The sequence below is a fragment of the Hemitrygon akajei genome, chromosome 8 (assembly GCF_048418815.1).
Source record: "Hemitrygon akajei chromosome 8, sHemAka1.3, whole genome shotgun sequence".
NCBI classification, from domain to species: Eukaryota; Metazoa; Chordata; class Chondrichthyes; order Myliobatiformes; family Dasyatidae; genus Hemitrygon; species Hemitrygon akajei.
Window position 1 is genome coordinate 820,429 of NC_133131.1, and position 20,005 is coordinate 840,433.

The window sequence follows — 20,005 nt, forward strand, 5'->3', positions numbered from 1 at the left end:
TCAGAGTGAATGGCGGTGCTGGCTAGAAGGGCCGAATGGCCTACTCCTGCACCTACTGTCTATTGTATTGATAATCGCTACGTTACCGTGTCGCCGCGGGCAATCTCACAGCCCCTTCCTCAAGACTACACTCTTAATCGTAACACTGGACAGCACGTTAACAGGCCGTTCGGCCCACCTTATTTGTGGTGCCGACTATGGTTCCAATGGAACTAATCCCCTCCGCCTGCACGTCGTCCGGAACCCTCCACCCCTGTCAAAAGCATTTTAAACGGCTGGTTGCAAGTGAGGATTTGATGCAGACGCAGTGTCCCGCCCACCGATCGTTCCCCCAGCTCGGCACCGCTACCCCACCTCCCCCCGCTGCCTTTACCTAGCACCTCCAGGATTTTGCCCCCGTTTTTTCCGCGCCTCCGCCCTCGGTGTCCCCCGACAGCCAGCGTTCTGCAGCAGGACTGCCCGCTTGCCGGTGGGCGGGGATGTGCGGGACCCCCCCTCCCCGCCTTCGCTGTGCGGGCGGCCCGGGGCGGAGTCTGCCCGGTCACGTAACTCTGCGGCATCACAATCGCGTTATTAACCCGCGGCGGAGCGGGGGGGTAGCGCATTCAAGCGACCCGGGACCCGGGACACGGGACACGGAGCGGAGCGGAGCGGAGCGGCAGACTCGACCACGGGGAGCGGCGGCTGGTGAGGGGTTTGGAGACGCGCTTTTGGGGAGGAGGACGGGGGTGCGTAGCTGGGATTTTCCGCGCCGGGGATGCGGGTATTCGGTGGCGACTCACTCACCGGGTCCGGGCGGCTACTGGGTGAAGGATGGAGAGTTCGGGCGATTCCTCTGCACCCGGATTCACATCCTCCCGCAGTATCGCTCGGACCGGACACGGGAAATCCTGCGCAATGGACACAAACCAGTGTCCATTGACTAGGTCAATGAGACTAGGAGACAAACCAGTGGAATTCTGCAAAAGCGAAGCTTTCTCCACACCATCCCATTACACATTCCCGGGGTCAGACACAGAGTGAAACTCCCTCCACACCGTCCCATCACACACTCCCGGGGTCAGACACAGAGTGAAATTCCCTCCACACCGTCCCATTACACATTCCCGGGGTCAGACACAGAGTGAAACTCCCTCCACACCATCCCATTACACACTCCTGGGGTCAGACACAGAGTGAAACTCTCCACACCGTCCTATCACACATTCCTGGGGTCAGACAGAGTGAATCTCCCTCCACACCGTCCCATCACACACTCCCGGGGTCAGACACAGAGTGAATCTCCCTCCACACCGTCCCATCACACACTCCCGGGGTCAGACACAGAGTGAATCTCCCTCCACACTGTCCCATCACACACTCCCGGGGTCAGACACAGAGTGAAACTCCCTCCACACCGTCCCATCACACACTCCCGGGGTCAGACACAGAGTGAACCTCCCTCCACACTGTCCCATCACACACTCCCGGGGTCAGACACAGAGTGAAACTCCCTCCACACCGTCCCATCACACACTCCCGGGGTCAGACACAGAGTGAAACTCCCTCCACACCATCCCGTCACACACTCCCGGGTCAGACACAGAGTGAATCTCCCTCCACACCGTCTCATCACACTCTTGGGACAGAACCGGTGGACACAGGATTATCTGAAATGCATTTGCACAAAAATATTTTAATCCGAGAGCTACGTAAATGTTCTGATGAAAGATACGTAATTCGATGTCTGTTTAAATACGGTAATGATTAAGTGTGGGTCCGCTGACTACCCCTGAGGAAAATGGCTCCGTGCCGGCAGTCTGTAGCAATACGGTGTGTTGGAGTCTCTGAGAGTCCGCAATAGTGAGGGGGCGATGCGCCTGGCCCCGGACCTACGGGGATGTTCAAATCCCAACTCGATACACGGCGACCCTAAACTCAATTAGACCGATTGACAATCTGGAATCTCATGGATTTCAGATTTTAAACATCCGGTGAGATTTGGGTGTAGGATTGGGTCGTTCGGTCCGTCAGGTTTGCGTCGTGTCTGATTTATTAACCATCTCAACCCCGTTCTCCTGCCTTCTTCCCGTAACCTTTGACAGGGCTGTTTTGCGTGTGCCCTCTGGGGAGGTTCGACCCCCGCCCGAACCCACCCAGAACCACATAGACGTTTGTGCTGCCTTTACCCGCAGCTCCCACATACTCCACCGGCCTATCCATCCGTTCCCGGGAGCCAATTCATGGGAAGGCCAGGTTTTGTCGCTGGTGATGTCAGTTCGCAGACGTCCAGACACCAGGTTGCCTCCTTGACCTTGAGATCAGCCGCCGAGAAGGACACGGCAGGGGTTAGCCTGCATACCGACACTTCCAGCGTCTGAACCGCAGTCACCGCGGAGGGAGAGGGGAGGCCAGCTCCAGGAGATCTGATATAACACACAGCAAATGCTGGAGAAACTCAGCAGGTCGGACAGCATCTCTAGAGAGGAATAAGCAGACATTGTTTGGGGCTGAGACCCTTCATCGGGATCTTTACTCCTCTCCATAGATGCTGCCTGACTCCACCATTTTGCGAGGGTTTTATAATTGTAGCTGAATGGCACCGGTATCTGCAGAGTCGACCACTGCGCAGGCGAAGTCAGAGTGACCAGAAACAGACACTGTCTGGCTGGCCCTGCGGCTGTTCCAGTCTCTCTGTTGTGTCTACCCCGTGCCCGTTTTGTTCGACCTGCAGCCTGGGCCACCCGGTCCCACCTCGCTCACCTTTCAGCGGCGGCACAGCACGGTTATCCGCAGCGATCTCGGGTCCTGGGAAAGGCCGGGTTGTGATCACTTCCCACAGGAGATAGAAACATAGAAAACCTGCAGCACAATACAGGCCCTTCGGCCCATAATGCTGTGCCGAACATGTACTTACTTTAGAAATTACCTCGGGTTACCTATAGCCTTTTTCTATGCTCCATGTACCTGTCCAGGAGTCTCTTAAAAGACCCTATCGTATCCGCCTCCACCACCGTTGCCAGCAGCTCATTCCACACACTCACCACTCTCTGCATAAAATACTGGCCCCTGACATATGCTCTGTACCTACTCCCCAGCACTTTGAACCTGTGTCCTCTTGTGGCAGCCATTTTAGCCCTGGGAAAAAGCCTCTGACTATCCACACGATCAATGCCTCTCATCATCTTATACACCTCTGTCAGGTCACCTCTCATCATCCGTCGCTCCAAGGAGAAAAGGCCGAGTTCACTCAACCTGGGGCATGCTCCCCAATCCAGGCAACATCCTTGTAAATCTCCTCTGCACCCTTTCTCTGGTTTCCACATCCTTCCTGTAGTGAGGTGACCAGAATTGAGCACAGTACTCCAAGTGGGGTCTGACCAGGGTCCTATTTAGCTGTAACATTACCTCTCGGCTCCTAAACTCAGTTCCATGGTTGATGAAGGCCAGTCAGACAGCGTGGTAACAGGCCCTTTGGTGCAACCGGTCCATACTGACCGTCTTTTCCCAGCGTGTTAGTCCCATCCACCTGCTTTGGGCTCATAGCCCCCCATACCACTCTGATCCATGTACTAATCCAGACAGCTTGGTGCCAATGTGTCTGCCTGAACCACCATTCAAACTACACCCCCCCCCCCACTACCCCATGTGTGAAGAAGTTGCTGCTAATGTCCCTTTTCACAGCGTAGTGGTTAGCGCAACGTTTTACAGCGACTCTGGTTCAATTCCCGCTGCTGCCTGTAAGCAGTTTGTACATTCTCCCCGTGACGTGCAGGTTTCCTCTGGTGCTCTGGTTTCCTCCCACAGTCCAGTAGGTCAATTGGTCATTGTAAATTGTTCTGTGATTAGGACACTCTGTATGCCCTCCCTCCTCCCGGGGGAAAGACCATGTCCTTGTGATCTTGTACACTGTCACCAGGTCTCCCCTCGGTCTCCTACATTCCAGGGCGTAAAGACCCAGCCTAGCCAACCTCAGGTCCTCGATCCTCGTAAATCTTCTCAGAACTCTTTCCAGCTTAATTATGTCTTTGCTGTAACTTAAATAGTGTGCCTCAAATACTTCAGTGTCTTCTATAACTGCAACATAGAACATTTACAGTACAGGCCCTTTGGCCCACAATGTTGTGCCAACCTACTCTAAGATCAATCTAAACTTTCTCCTCCATTTTCTTTCACCCGGGTGCTATCTAAGAATCACTTAAATGTCCCTCGTGTATCTGCCTCCACGCACCCACCACCCTCCGTGTAAAATCAAAACCTAATTCTGAGATCTCTCCTATATTTCCCAATAATCTTAAAATTATGTCCCCTGCTGTTAGCCATTTCCACACAAAAAGTCTCTTGCTGTCCGCCCTGTCTATGCCTTTTATCATCTGTACTATCAAGTCACTTCTTATCCTCCTTCACTCCAAAGAGAAAAGCCTAGCTCGTTCAACCTATCCTTATAGGCTCTCTGATTCAGACAGCATCCTGGTAAATCTCCTCTGCACCCTCTCTAAAGCCTCCACATCCTTCCTATAATGAGGTAACTAGAACTGAGCACCATATCCCAACTGCAACATAGTGCCCCAACTCCTGGCACCCTGACTGACAGCCACAGAGACAGGAACAGGAGGGGAAAGGACATTGTGTAGGCAGTCAGTTGGCCGTTTGGTTACGAATGCATTTGGGCACAACCCTGTGGACCGAAGGGCCTGTTCCTGTTCTAAGATGATAATCCAAACTCCAGCGCAGTGCCTGGGGAGTACAGCAGTATCACAGACACTGATGTTACACCATGAGCCCGGGGTCTGTAAATGTTCAGGTGCATTGTTCCCACACTTCACCAACCTCTGATGCCTTGGAGAATACCAACAATGCATCTGGTCACTATTATCCTTTGTGGGATCTTACTGTCCCTTGCCCATGGAGTGTTTTGAAGAGTCTGTGGCAGCTGTGTAACTGTGAGCCTATTTGCCATTCTGTGCTGGATTTGCCAATGCTGACACATCATGTTCTCAGTCTCAGCGCGGCCCCAGTTATCCCACTCCCGCACCCCCAGGTTTCACATCAGCCAGGAGTTCCGTCGCTGGAAGTGACCACAGGAGTTGGCTTTCCTTGACCACTGATCACTGCCCATGGAAATCTGTGTCCATTCAGAAATCCGATGGCAGAGGGGAAGAAGCTGTTCTTGAAGTGTTGAGTGTGTGCCTTTAGGTTCCTGTATCTCCTCCCTAATGGTAGGAATGAGAAGAGGACATGTCCTGGGTGGGGAGTGTGGAGTGTCCTTAATGATGGATGACACCTTTCTGAAGTATTGGACCCCCCTCTCCCTACACAGTTTCTAACTGGGACCTATCTAGAATATGTGAGTGCTGTACCCAGCCCCCACCCTGTCGACCCAACAGCTGACCCTGAGAATTGTCTATAGCTGACTGTTGTTGAGGAGGAACTGCTGCCCTCTGTGTCTTTGACAAATGCTGCTCCTGTCCAATCCATTTTCCCTCTCAATCCCATTCTCCTGCCTTCTCCCCATAACCTTTGATGCCCTGACTGATCAAGAACCTACCAACTTCAGCTTCAAATATACCCAATGACCTGACCTCCGCAGCCATCTGTGGAAATGAATTTCTACAGATTCACCACCGTCTGGCTAAAGGAATTACTCTTCATTGCTGTTCTGAAACTGAGTCTTCTGGTCCTAGACTCCCCCATTACTAGAGACAAGCTCTGCACATTCATTCCATCTCATCCCTCAGGTCTGTAACCCTCCTGTCCTTGTTTGGCCACCATCAGATCTGCCCTCCCCAAGGTGAAACCTGTCTGCCTGTGCACTAGATCCCAAAGACTCCTTTACAAAACATTTACTCAATATTATATATCTTTTATCTTCTCTTCATCTGTTTTATGTGGATTCTATTGTATTTCTTTATTTTTTCCAGTGAATGCCTGCAAGTAAATGAATCTCAGGTTGTAGCTGGTGATCACATTGATAGTAAATTTACTTTCAACTGACAGGCAGTCACCCCTGCACTGATTGTCTGGGACTGGCTCACGCTCAGACAGGGGCTCAATTCTAAGATCCTCCCCCTTGATTTTGGATCTTTCTCTGGTCCCGCTGGTGTTGAGCAGCATCTGTGTTGGGGAGTAAGGTGGTGAAAGGAATCATATATGTTGGGGAGTGGGAGGGAAGGAATCTTCTGTGGTGGGGGGAGGGAATCATCAACATTTAGAGTCAAAACCTGCAGTCCCTCATTGTCTCGGTTATGCTTGCAACTTGGGCTCACATGCTTGAGAGTCTGAGAACAGGAGTGCTCTGTCAGCAGACATCTGTGAACCAGTAAATTGATTTATTACTGTTAATTGTACCATGAAACAGTGAAAGGTTTGTGCTGAGCACTGTCAAAACAGATCAAAATGCACTGAGGTAGAACAAGGTGACTCAACAGAAGTGAAACATAAGAGGCATAGATCGAGTGGACAGCCAGAGGCTCCCCCAGGTGGAAATCGCTAATAGGAGGGGGCAAAATTTAAAAGTAATTGTAGGAGGTTGTTAGAGTTAGGTTTTGTTTACACAGTGAGTGGTGAGGACGTGGAACACCCTGCCAGGGGTGGTGGTAGAGACAGATATATTAGGAGCATTTAAGGAACTCTGGGATGATAGAAAAATGGAGGGCTATTTGGGAGGGAAGGATTAGATTGATCAGAGTAGGTTAAAGGCTTGGCACCACATTGTGGGCCAAAGGGCCTGTACTGTGCTGGACTCTGTAATGTAAAACATAGAAGGACTCTTGGCCTCATAATCTACTGTGCTGTGTAAAAGTCTTCAGCACATGTAAACAAAGTTCTGTAAAGCAAAGATGCTTTCAAAAATCAAACACGAGGAAATCTGCAGATGCTGGAAATTCAAACAACAACAACACACAAAATGCTGGTGGAACACAGCAGGCCAGGCAGCATCTATAGGAGAAGCACTGTCGACGTTTCGGGCCGAGACCCTTCATCAGGTCCTGAAACGTCGACAGTGCTTCTCTTATAGATGCTGCCTGGCCTGCTGTGTTCCACCAGCATTTTGTGTGTGTTGATGCTTTCAAAAATACTCAAATTAAAAGTTTCTAAATATCTAAAAAACAAACTTTAAATGACAGTAAACAATAAACTAAATCAAATCAATATTTGGTGTGAGACCATAAGATGTAGGAGCAGATTTAGACCATTTGGCCCATCGAGTCTGCTTGGCCATTTCATCGTGGCTAATCTGTTTCCCTCTCAGCGTCACTCTCCTATAAAACCATACAGAATCTCCTATAAGAAATGGTGTGACCTCCCTTTGCCTTTAAAACTGCATCAGTTCTCTTGGGGACACTGGCATGCAGTATTTATAAGAAAATCGGCTGGTGTTCTAAGCATTTTGGAGAACTTGCTACTGTTCTGCAGACTTTGGCCATCTTGCTTGCTTCTGTCTCCCCGGGTAATCCCAGCCAAGCTCAATAATGTTGAGATCAGGGCTCTGTGGAAGCCGTACCATCTGGAACCATATAAAAAATCCAGTGTGCACAGGACTGTGCCTCGTTATAATCCTGCACGTTACTGTTCACCCGCTCCACACACTTTATTACTGTTTTATCGCATTCCAGTCCAACGCACTGTGTAATGATGTGATCGATATGAACAGGTTGCAAGACAAGCTTTTCACGGTTCATGTGGTAATAATTCCAATTCCAGTTTGCTGTTGTGTGCTGGGGCAGCAGGCTGAGGGTAACAGACACCAACAGAATCAACAAACTCATTCATAAAGCCAGTGATGTTGTGGGAGTGGAACTGGACTCTCTGATGGTGGTCCTAGCTTCTAAAAACCCTAGCCTCGTCCAGTCCTGCAGCCATATCATGTCCTCGCCTAGTTCCCAGTTACTTGTCCTGGTCCCGCTTTCCTAGCCAAAGTCCTAGCCCATGTCTGTGTTTCTGTTCTAGCTCCTAGTCTGTGCCCTGTCCCGTCCCTAACTCTCGTCCAATCCAGTTCCCAATACTGCAGTGTATGTGCCTTGCATTTGGGTCCATTTTCAACGCCCACTCCCCGTATGACAATCGTGGAATTGTGTTTAAGAGCTGAGAGGTAATGTTGCAGCTATATAGGACATATATAGCTGAGAAAAGAGGATGCTGTTCAAGTTGCATGCCATCTTGGACAATGTTTCCCATCCACTCCATAATGTACTGGTTAGGCACAGGAGTACATTCAGCCAGAGACTCATTCCACCGAGATGTAACACTGAGCGTCATAGGAAGTCATTCCTGCCTATGGCCATCAAACTTTACAATTCCTCCCTCAGAGTGTCAGACACCCTGAGCCAATAGGCTGGTCCTGGACTTATTTCCAATTGGCATGATTAACTTATTATTTAATTATTTATGGTTTTATATTGCTATATTTCTACACTATTCTTGGTTGATGCGACTGTAACGAAACCCAGTTTCCCTCGGGATCAATAAAGTATGTCTGTCTGTCTGTTTGTCTGTCAAGAATGCAAAATGCAGGGTTACAGTAATGGGGGAATTCCTGCACCAGACACAAGGTGGTCAGAACTGGCCACCACAGCAAAAACTTAAAACAACTGCCAGACCTAGAAGATGGAGGACAGGGAGGAGGTAATCCGTTTGGGTAGACTGGCGTCTGAGCCTCAGCCAGGCGGAAAGGGAAGGGGGCAGGGAGCTGTGTGCAGAGAAGCAGAGTGCATCAGTATTCAGACCCCAGCTCATAAACAAGAAAGAACTTGTGCAAGCATCGGAGTGGGCCTCCTATCTTTTGTCTCTGCAGAATACTGGAATACAGGCCTTTGCTTTATTCACCCTTTCCTTTCCCCTGCACAGGCTGAGTCTCCACAGAACATTTTAAAGATTATCTTTGTCACATGTACATCAAAACACAGTAAAATGTCTCATTAGTGTCAACAACCAAACACAGTCCGCGGATGTGCTGGGGGCAGCCTACAAGTGTCATCATGTTTCCGATGACAATATAGCACGCCCCCAAATTACTGACCCTTACCCGTACGTCTTTGGAATGTGGGGGTGGGGGGAACAGAGCACCCAGAGGAAACCCACGTGGTCACAGGGAGAACGTGCAAACTCCTTACAGACAGCGGTGAGAATTGAATGGAATTGCTGGTGCCGTGAACCTTTGTGCTGCCAATACCACGCTATCTCTGACGGCTTTTCCAGCTCCCGGTTCTCGGTGAGCAGGACCTTTTGTGTTGACTGAAGTCACTAATCCCGCTTATTGGTTCCGACACCCTCCCACTCCCTGGTGGATTTCTGAACGAATCAGGGATGTGTCTCTGATTTCCACTCTGACCTTCATTCCATCGGACACAGTCCATTCTCCTTTGTTGTAGATGCCCTCATTCACGTCCTGGTTCTATTTCCCCTGTGGAAGACTCGCTATCTCTCTCCTGATTTGAATCTCCCCTGCCCCTCTCTCTGACTGTCTGTCCCTGTCCCTGACTGAATCTCCCCTGTCCCTCTCTATCTGTCTGTCCCTGACTGAATCTCCCATCCCTCTCTCTGACTGTCTGTTCCTGTCCCTGACTGAATCTCCCCTGCCTCTCTCTCTGTCTGTCCTTGTCCCTGACTGAATCTCCCCTGCCTCTCTGACTGTCTGTCCCTGTCCCTGACTGAATCTCCCCTGCCTCTCTCTCTGTTTGTCTGTCCTTGTCCCTGACTGAATCTCCCCTGTCCCTCTCTCTCTGTCTGTCCTTGTCCCTGACTGAGTCTCCCCTGCCTCTCTCTCTGACTGTCTGTCCTTGTCCCTGACTGAATCTCCCCTGCCTCTCTCTCTGTCTGTCCTTGTCCCTGACTGAATCTCCCCTGTCCCTCTCTCTCTGTCTGTCCTTGTCCCTGTCCCTGACTGAGTCTCCCCTGCCTCTCTCTCTGACTGTCTGTCCTTGTCCCTGACTGAATCTCCCCTGTCCCTCTCTCTCTGTTTGTCTGTCCTTGTCCCTGACTGAATCTCCCATCCCTCTCTCTGACTGTCTGTCCTTGTCCCTGACTGAATCTCCCCTGTCCCTCTCTGATTCTCTGCCCCTGACTGAATCTCCCCTGCCTCTCTCTCTGACTGTCTGTCCTTGTCCCTGACTGAATCTCCCCTGCCTCTCTGACTGTCTGTCCTTGTCCCTGACTGAATCTCCCCTGTCCCTCTCTGACTGTCTGTCCCTGTCCCTGACTGAATCTCCCCTGTCCCTCTCTGACTGTCTGTCCTTGTCCCTGACTGAATCTCCCCTGTCCCTCTCTGACTGTCTGTCCTTGTCCCTGACTGAATCTCCCCTGCCTCTCTCTTTGTCTGTCCTTGTCCCTGACTGAATCTCCCCTGCCTCTCTGACTGTCTGTCCTTGTCCCTGACTGAATCTCCCCTGTCCCTCTCTGACTGTCTGTCCCTGTCCCTGACTGAATCTCCCCTGTCCCTCTCTGACTGTCTGTCCCTGTCCCTCTCTCTGATTTGAATCTCCCCTGCCTCTCTCTTTGTCTGTCCTTGTCCCTGACTGAATCTCCCCTGCCTCTCTGACTGTCTGTCCTTGTCCCTGACTGAATCTCCCCTGTCCCTCTCTGACTGTCTGTCCCTGTCCCTGACTGAATCTCCCCTGTCCCTCTCTGACTGTCTGTCCCTGTCCCTCTCTCTGATTTGAATCTCCCCTGCCCCGTCTCTGCTTATCTAAGCCCTGTGACCCCATAGATATTTATAGATCTGCACTGTCAAAGAGTTAAGCAGAACCCTTGTTATTTAAAATCCTCACCATCCTTTCCAAATCCTTATTTGTCCTTGCAGTTCCCATCATTGTAATCTCCACTGCTCTCCATTTCCCTCTTTTGTGTTCTCACAGTTCTGGCATCTGGAGCCTCTCCAGCTTTCCTCACTTTGCCACTGCTGGTTCAAATCTCTGCTGTCTCTTCCCTGGAGTTCTGTTTCCACTTTTACAGATACTGAAGACCTCACTGAGGTTTTAAAGATAATGAGAGGCACAGATAGAGTAGATAGCCGCTATCCTTTTCCCAGGGTTGTAATGTCTAATAACAGAGGCCATGCATTCAAGGTGAGAAGGGGTAACTTCAAAGGTTATATGAGGGGCGAGTTTTTTCACACAGTGATAGTAGAGGCAGATATATTTGGGACATTTAAGATAGATACGTGAATGTGAGGAAAATGGAAGGATAAGGACATTGTGTGGGCAGAAGAGTTTAGTTAGCAATTGGATCACTGTTCCTGTACTGGGACTATATGTTACCAGGAAGTGGCAGGAAGGATGAACCCAAGTTCAGGACTCTGACACGGAGACAGGATCAGGAGGCAGAATCGTGACCAGGCTGAGTCAGGATTAGGGCGGCTTGATTCACGAAGAGATGAGGGGTTGGAGACTTGGAGCAAGGTTCCTCTCTTTCTGAGAGTCGACCAACAATCTGGCAAGGGCTGACTGAAGCTGTCGGGGTCTTATCCGCCAGTGGCTAATGGAAACCAGGTGCCAGCGATTGAGAGGAATTGGGATAGATTGGGAATCGAGTGTGGGGATTAAGGACCAATTAGGGAGGAAAGGGAAAAGCTGGGAAATTCCAGCCAGGACCATGACACTATATTCTCTGAAACCTACGAGTGACAGCCCTTTTCTGGGTGTGATAATGTTCCCGTCAGTACGGAATCAGAATCAGGTTTATCATCACTGACGTATGCCATGAACTTTGTTGTTTTGTGGCGACAGTGCAGTGTAATTCATAATAATCACTATAAATTACAATAACAGTACAGGCCCTTCGGCCCACAATGCTGTGCCAACATTCTAACCTACTGCAAGATCAGTCTAACTTTTCCCTGCCACAGAGCCTCCAGTTTTCTGTCATCCATGTGCCTAAGTCTCTCTTAAAGTATCTGGCTCACCCACCACCCCTGGCAGTGTGTTCCCCTCGCCCACCACCCCTGGCAGTGTGTTCCCCTCGCCCACCACCCCTGGCAGCGTGTTCCCCTCGCCCACCACCCCCGGCAGCGTGTTCCCCTCGCCCACCGCCCCGGCAGCGTGTTCACCTCGCCCACCATCCCTGGCAGTGTGTCCCCCTCACCCACCATCCCTGGCAGCGTGTTCCCCCTCACCCACCACCCCTGGCAGCGTGTTCCCCTCGCCCACCATCCCTGGCAGCATGTTCCCCTCGCCCACCATCCCTGGCAGTGTGTTCCCCTCGCCCACCATCCCTGGCAGCGTGTTCCCCTCGTCCACCGCCCCTGGCAGTGTGTTCCCCTCGCCCACCGCCCCGGCAGTGTGTTCCCCTCGCCCACCGCCCCGGCAGTGTGTTCCCCTCGCCCACCGCCCCGGCAGTGTGTTCCCCTCGCCCATCGCCCTCTGTGTAAAGAACCTACCTCTGACATTCGCCCCTGGCAGCGTGTTCCCCCTCGCCCACTGCCCCGGCAGTGTGTTCCCCTCACCCACCACCCCTGGCAGTGTGTTCCCCTCGCCCACCGCCCCTGGCAGCGTGTTCCCCTCACCCACCGCCCTCTGTGTAAAGAACCTACCTCTGACATCCGCCCCCCCTCCCCCCGTACTTTCCTCCAGTCACCATAAAATTATGCACTTAGTATTAGCCATTTCCACCCTGGGAAAAAAATCTCTGTCCACTTAATCTTTGCCTCTTATCCTCTATCAAATCACCTCTCATCCTCCTTCACTCCACAGAGCAAATATAAAGAAAAACAGAAAAAATAAACAAACAGCAAAATAGTGATGTGCTTATGTGGCGTTCAGAAATCTGATGGCGGGGGAAGAAGCTGTTCCTTAGTCACTGAGTTTGCGATTTACCCTAATGCATGATGCAGTGCTGAGAGGGCCGATCGTACTTGTACTGAACAATTAGGAGGGGAAACCTCCTCATTTCTTTTTGCCTTTTTGTATTGCAAGAAGATTATTGCACAACTTCATGAAGTAAACAGGTAAATTGGTTTACTAGTCCTGACGAAGGGTCTCGGCCCGAAATGTCGACAGCGCTTCTCCCTATAGATGCTGCCTGGCCTGCTGTGTTCCACCAGCATTCTGTGTGTGAAATTGGTTTACTAGTCCTGACGAAGGGTCTCGGCCCGAAATGTCGACAGCGCTTCTCCCTATAGATGCTGCCTGGCCTGCTGTGTTCCACCAGCATTCTGTGTGTGAAATTGGTTTACTAGTCCTGACGAAGGGTCTCGGCCCGAAATGTCGACAGCGCTTCTCCCTATAGATGCTGCCTAGCCTGCTGTGTTCCACCAGCATTCTGTGTGTGAAATTGGTTTACTAGTCCTGACGAAGGGTCTCGGCCCGAAACGTCGACAGCGCTTCTCCCTATAGATGCTGCCTAGCCTGCTGTGTTCCACCAGCATTTTGTGTGTGAAATTGGTTTACTAGTCCTGACGAAGGGTCTCGGCCCGAAACGTCGACAGCGCTTCTCCTATAGATGCTGCCTAGCCTGCTGTGTTCCACCAGCATTTTGTGTGTGAAATTGGTTTACTAGTCCTGACGAAGGGTCTCGGCCCGAAACGTCGACAGCGCTTCTCCCTATAGATGCTGCCTAGCCTGCTGTGTTCCACCAGCATTTTGTGTGTGAAATTGGTTTACTAGTCCTGACGAAGGGTCTCGGCCCGAAACGTCGACAGCGCTTCTCCCTATAGATGCTGCCTGGCCTGCTGTGTTCCACCAGCATTCTGTGTGTGAAATTGGTTTACTAGTCCTGACGAAGGGTCTCGGCCCGAAACGTCGACAGCGCTTCTCCCTATAGATGCTGCCTGGCCTGCTGTGTTCCACCAGCATTCTGTGAGTGAAAGTGGTTTACTAGTCCTGACGAAGGGTCTCGGCCCGAAACGTCGACAGCGCTTCTCCCTATAGATGCTGCCTGGCCTGCTGTGTTCCACCAGCATTTTGTGTGTGAAATTGGTTTACTAGTCCTGACGAAGGGTCTCGGCCCGAAACGTCGACAGCGCTTCTCCCTATAGATGCTGCCTAGCCTGCTGTGTTCCACCAGCATTTTGTGTGTGAAATTGGTTTACTAGTCCTGACGAAGGGTCTCGGCCCGAAATGTCGACAGCGCTTCTCCCTATAGATGCTGCCTAGCCTGCTGTGTTCCACCAGCATTCTGTGTGTGAAATTGGTTTACTAGTCCTGACGAAGGGTCTCGGCCCGAAACGTCGACAGCGCTTCTCCCTATAGATGCTGCCTGGCCTGCTGTGTTCCACCAGCATTTTGTGTGTGAAATTGGTTTACTAGTCCTGACGAAGGGTCTCGGCCCGAAACGTCGACAGCGCTTCTCCCTATAGATGCTGCCTGGCCTGCTGTGTTCCACCAGCATTCTGTGTGTGAAATTGGTTTACTAGTCCTGACGAAGGGTCTCGGCCCGAAACGTCGACAGCGCTTCTCCCTATAGATGCTGCCTGGCCTGCTGTGTTCCACCAGCATTCTGTGTGTGAAATTGGTTTACTATTGTCACATTTACTGAGCTACAGGGAAAAACTTTGCATGCTATCCAATACAGATCAATGCATGACACAGTGCACTGAGGGCATACAAGAAAACCAATAAAAATGCAGAATAAAGTATTACAGTTACAGAGAAATTGTCTGCCTGCAGTGCACTAAGGTGCAAGGTCTTAATGAGGTAGATTGTGAGGTCAAACACACCAGTTGAAGTTTAATTGTCACTCAACCACACACATGAATACAGCCAAACGAAACAGCGTCCATCTGGGGCCAAGGTGCAAATCACAGAGCCAACAGTCACACACAGCACAAGGCACATATAGTGCATGTACAATACCAAGTAAACATACAGTACACACACACACACACACACACACACACACACACACACACACACACACACACACACACACACACACACACACACACACACACACACACACACACACACACACACACACACACACACACACACACACACACACCACACACACACAAATATATAAATATATATAGCCCAAGTGCCTGAGAGACATGTTTGGTAAATCGAAGGTTTATGGGTGTTATTGGCAAGAACAAGCAGTCAGTGGTAGGCAGACAAATATGCAGTCCAATTTGTCATTCCACCAAGCAAACACTGGAGGGCAGCACCAACAAGAAGGCTAATCCCCAACCTCGCTACACCGCTTCTGGCATCTGTACCCTCGGACTGCCGCAATAGGCAAGCCCACGGCTTGAGGCCTAGTCTGCACTACAACCGAGGCCACACAGCTCCCCTGCCATCTGTCTCACCAATAAACAAGGGGAATGGACCTGCAGCATTTTACATTACCAATTTCCAACAGGGTCTTGCAATGGCAAGAGAAATGACCGAGACAATCATTCACGTTGGATTGGGCACTGCCTTCACACAATTCCAAAGCCTCACAGTAGCAGGTAGCAACAAAGTTTGCCAAGGAGCAGCTTGCTAATGGGGTAGACCTGCAGTTAATGTCCAGCATTCTGATTATAAAAAATAGGTTTAAAAAAAGACAAAAACAGCATTGGTTGGCCCCAGAGAGGCTGCTGCATCTGAATGTGCTGCCATCTTGCTTCATACTAGGGAACCATTCAATAGTTTTGTAACAGCGAGGCAATATCTGTCCTTGAGCCTGGTGGGACGTGCTTTCGTGCTTTTGTATCTTCTGCCCGACGGGAGGGGAGAAAAGAGAACATCCGGTATGGGAGACTTGTTTGGTTTTGCTGGCTGATTTAGCAAAGTAGTGGGAAGTGTGAAATGTCCACAGGTCAGGCCTCCCTCCCTGACGAAGTGTTTACTTGTTAGAGGGCATAGACCATATATGTCAAACTCAAGGCCCGCAGTGGAATTATCTTTGGCCCGCGAGATAATATCTAATTACTATTAAAGTTGGCCCCAGTAATCAAAGCGCCTATGGAGTATGATATGGCTAATGCTGAGTTTATTCAGGTACCAGGTTTTCAGGGTTTTTAGTGTTTATTCGGCAGTCTTGCTCGGTAGTCTTCTTCATAAGAAATGGAATTTGTAAAGTGAAACACTTTGTAGTTATAGCAGAGACTGAGACACATGAGAGCAGGCTGAAAAAACGGAGGCAACGAAAGCTGCGTTCGCACGCGTCCGACTGATCCGGCCCGCATGAAGCTGCATTTTGCTCAATCCGGCCCGTGACCTAAAATGAGTTTGACACCCCTGGCATAGACTGAAGCTTGTCATGTTGGATTGGTGGGACTGTCCTATCAGTATGGTTAGGCAGATAGCACTCTCCATCCAGTTCTCTCTAGAGTTTAGCAGAATGAGAGGATGTCATTGCAATGTACAAAATTCTTACAATGTTTGACAGGCTGATGTTCTTTGGCTAGCATGGCTCAAAGCAGAGATCACCATCTCAGTAATTGGCCACTTAGGACTGATGTTCCTTTACAAGATGATTGGCCCCAACTTTTACCAATACCCCTCAGAGATTGTCTGCCTAGTGTCGGTGGTCACATAACCAGGACTAGTGATATGTACCAGCTGCTCATACGACCATCACCTGTTCCCATGGTTTCACGTATCCTGATCTGGGGTGCGGGGCGGGGGGGCTAAACTCTGTTGCTGCTTGGGGTGGAAAGTGCAGGGGATTTAATTTTGAGACAACTAGAATACAAAAGCAAGGATGTAATGCTGAGGCTTTATATCTTGGAGTACTGTGAGCAGTTTGGGATGCCTTACCTAAGAAAAGATGTGTTGACATTGGAGAAGATCCAGAGGAGGTTCACAAGAAGAATTCTGGGAATGGAAGAGTTAATGTATGAGGAGCGTATGATGGCTCTGGACCTGTACTCGTTGAAGTTTAGAAGCATAGCAGGGGGAATCCATTAAAACCTATCAAATATTGAAAGGTTCAGACAAGTGTGGACATGGAGAGAATATTTCCTATAGTGAGGGACCAGAGGGCAGAGCTTCAGAATACAAGGATGTCTCATTAGAACAGAGATGAGGAGGAATTTTGTTAGCCAGAGGGTGGTGAATCTATAGAATTCATTGCCACAGACGGCTGTGGAGAACAAGTCATTAGGTATACTTAAAGCAGAAGTTGATAGGTCCTTGATTAGTCAGTATGTCAATGGTTATGGGGAGAATGGGGTTGAGAGGGACAATAAATCAGCCATGATGGATTGGCAAAGCAGACTCGATGGTCTGAAAGCTCCTGTGTCTGAGGGTTTTACAGTTCTGTTCTGAATCACCAACGTAGTACTGACCTGCAGATTTTGCACTCTCCTGCAGCTTTGGGCGCGCACCGTTTGAAGATGACGCACCAGTTTCCAGCGCTTTCTCCTGAGCAGAAGAAGGAATTAAATGATATTGCCCTGCAGATTGTGTCACCCGGAAAGGGCATCTTGGCTGCCGATGAATCTGTGGGTTAGTCTACACTGTCACATTCTTTCCTGCATGTGAAGTATTGGTGATGGGCAGAGGGATGTCGTCAAAGTGGCTGTTGTGTGTGTGTGTGTGTGTGTGTGTGTGTGTGTGTGTGTGTGTGTGTGTGTGTGTGTGTGTGTGTGTGTGTGTGTGTGTGTGTGTGTGTGTGTGTGAGAGAGAGTGTGTGTGAGTGTGTGTGTGTGTGGGGGTGTGAGTGTGTGTGTGTGTGGGGGTGTGTGAGTGTGTGTGTGGGGGTGTGTGAGTGTGTGTGTGTGGGGGTGTGAGTGTGGGGGTGTGAGTGTGTGTGTGTGTGGGGGGGTGAGTGTGTGTGTGTGTGTGTGTGTGTGTGAGTGAGTGTGTGTGTGTGTGTGTGAGTGTGTGTGTGTGTGAGAGTGTGTGTGAGTGTGTGTGTGTGTGTGTGTGGGGGTGTGTGAGTGTGTGTGTGTGTGGGGGTGTGAGTGTGTGTGTGGGGGGGTGTGAGTGTGTGTGTGTGTGTGAATGTGTGTGTGTGTGAGAGTGTGTGTGAGTGTGTGTGTGTGTGTGGGGGTGTGAGTGTGTGTGTGTGTGGGGGGTGTGAGTGTGTGTGTGGGGGTGTGTGAGTGTGTGTGTGTGGGGGTGTGAGTGTGTGTGTGTGGGGGTGTGTGAGTGTGTGTGTGTGTGTGGGGGTGTGAGTGTGTGTGTGTGTGTGTGGGGGGTGAGTGTGTGTGTGTGTGTGTGTGTGTGTGAGAGTGTGTGTGTGTGAGTGTGTGTGTGTGTGTGAGAGTGTGTGTGAGTGTGTGTGTGTGTGTGTGGGGGTGTGTGAGTGTGTGTGTGTGTGGGGGTGTGAGTGTGTGTGTGTGTGTGGGGGGGGTGTGAGTGTGTGTGTGTGGGGGGGTGTGAGTGTGTGTGTGTGTGTGTGTGTGTGTGTGTGGGGGTGTGTGAGTGTGTGTGTGTGTGTGTGTGTGTGTGTGTGTGTGTGTGTGTGTGTGTGTGTGTGTGTGTGTGTGCAGAAACCTGGGAAAACTGCACAGTCAGAATCAGGTTTATTATGTCTGACAAACGGCATGAAATTTATTGTTTTGTGGCAGCAGTACAGCACAAGACCTAAAAAAAAATTACTATAAATTATAATAAGAAGATAAAAAAGATAAACAGTGAAAAAAGGGAGCAAAATAGCGAGGCTGTGTTCATGGGTTCAGTGTCCATTCAGAAATCTGATGGTGGAGGAGAAGAAGCTGTTCCTGAATCGATGGGTGTGTGTCTTCAGGCTCCTGTACATCCTCCCTGATGGTAGCAATGAGAAGAGGGCAAGTCATGGGTGATGGGGGTCCTTCATGATGCATTCTGCCTTTTGAAGATGTCCTCGCTCTGTCACTCTCCAATGATCAGTCTACTAGTTTTATTTTTGACCTGAGGCCTTCTCTTCCTTTGCACAGGGAGTATGGCCAAGCGCCTGACCCAAATCGGTGTGGAGAATACCGAGGAAAACCGCCGTCTCTATCGGCAGATCCTGATGACGGCTGATGACCGGGTCAAGAACTATATCGGGGGTGTTATCTTCTTCCACGAGACTTTGTACCAGAGCACCGACGACGGGACGCCCTTCATAAACGTCATTAAAGAGAAGAATATTCTGGCAGGGATCAAGGTATGTGGCCCAGGCCTCTTGGGCAACTCATGGCATCACGCCAATGCAGTGATTCCTAGGACACGATTACAGCTCAGGGAATTCCAGAGTTTCAGAATTCAAATCTGGCCCCTCTGTAAGGAGTTTGTACGATCTCCCCGTGACTGCGTGGGTTTCCTCCGGGTGTTCCGATTTCTTCCCACAGTCCAATGGTGTACGGGTTAGTAGGTTAACTGGTCATTGTAGATTGTCCTGTGATTAGGCCAGGGTTGCTGGGCTGGAAAGGCCCGTTCTGCACTCTCTCTCCAAATGAATTAAGTAAATAACGGTGGCAGTGATTCTGGCCTCCCCGAGAAGTAGGAATGAGATGAGATTAAATGAATTCCTAATCACTGAGCACCATAGACAGAATGTAAAGAGATCTTTAAGGATTAGTGTCATTTGTCAAATGTACAGTGAAATATGTAGTCTGCGTCAAACCGGTGAGGATTGTGCTGGGCAAGTGTTGCCATGCTTCTGGTGCCAACACAGGGGGGTATGGTGTCTGGTCTGAACACGGGTCAATGAGACTAGGCGGATTAATGGATCAGCATGGACTAGATGGGCCGATGGGTCTGGTTCTTTTCTGTAGAGTTATGTCCCTATGACTCTGACTCTATAGCTTGCCCACAACTCACTAACCCAAACTCCAACCCTCGCGTTTCTGGGATGTGGCATGAAACCAGAGCAGCTGGAGGAGACCTGAGGATGTGCGGCAGTTAGCCCGCAAACGTCGCCAAGTGTTCCAGCGCTGGCACAGCAGCTCGGCATGTTGTCCCAAATGACCCTGGGTCATCCCCCCTGACCCACGGACCTGCTGTCCAGTCCAGTCAGACAGCCTGCGACCCTGACCCACGGACCTGCTGTCCAGTCCAGTCAGACAGCCTGCGACCCTGGGTCATCCCCCCGACCCACGGACCTGCTGTCCGGTCCAGTCAGACAGCCTGGGTCATCCCCCCGACCCACGGACCTGCTGTCCGGTCCAGTCAGACAGTCTGGGTCATCCCCCCCG

The 20,005-nt window shown here is 50.5% G+C and overlaps 1 protein-coding gene across 1 annotated transcript in view; it reads left to right on the top strand.

Annotated features, from left to right (window-relative positions):
* Window positions 1-550: 550 nt before the first annotated feature.
* The window catches only part of LOC140731533 (fructose-bisphosphate aldolase C), a 35,540-nt gene continuing 16,085 nt past the window's right edge, over window positions 551-20,005 (top strand). Inside the window, exons 1-3 of the mRNA XM_073053002.1 lie at window positions 551-687; window positions 17,214-17,348; window positions 18,764-18,975. Coding sequence (XP_072909103.1) covers window positions 17,237-17,348; window positions 18,764-18,975 — 324 coding nt within the window. The 5' untranslated portion in view covers window positions 551-687; window positions 17,214-17,236. The remainder of the gene's footprint in view (window positions 688-17,213; window positions 17,349-18,763; window positions 18,976-20,005) is intronic.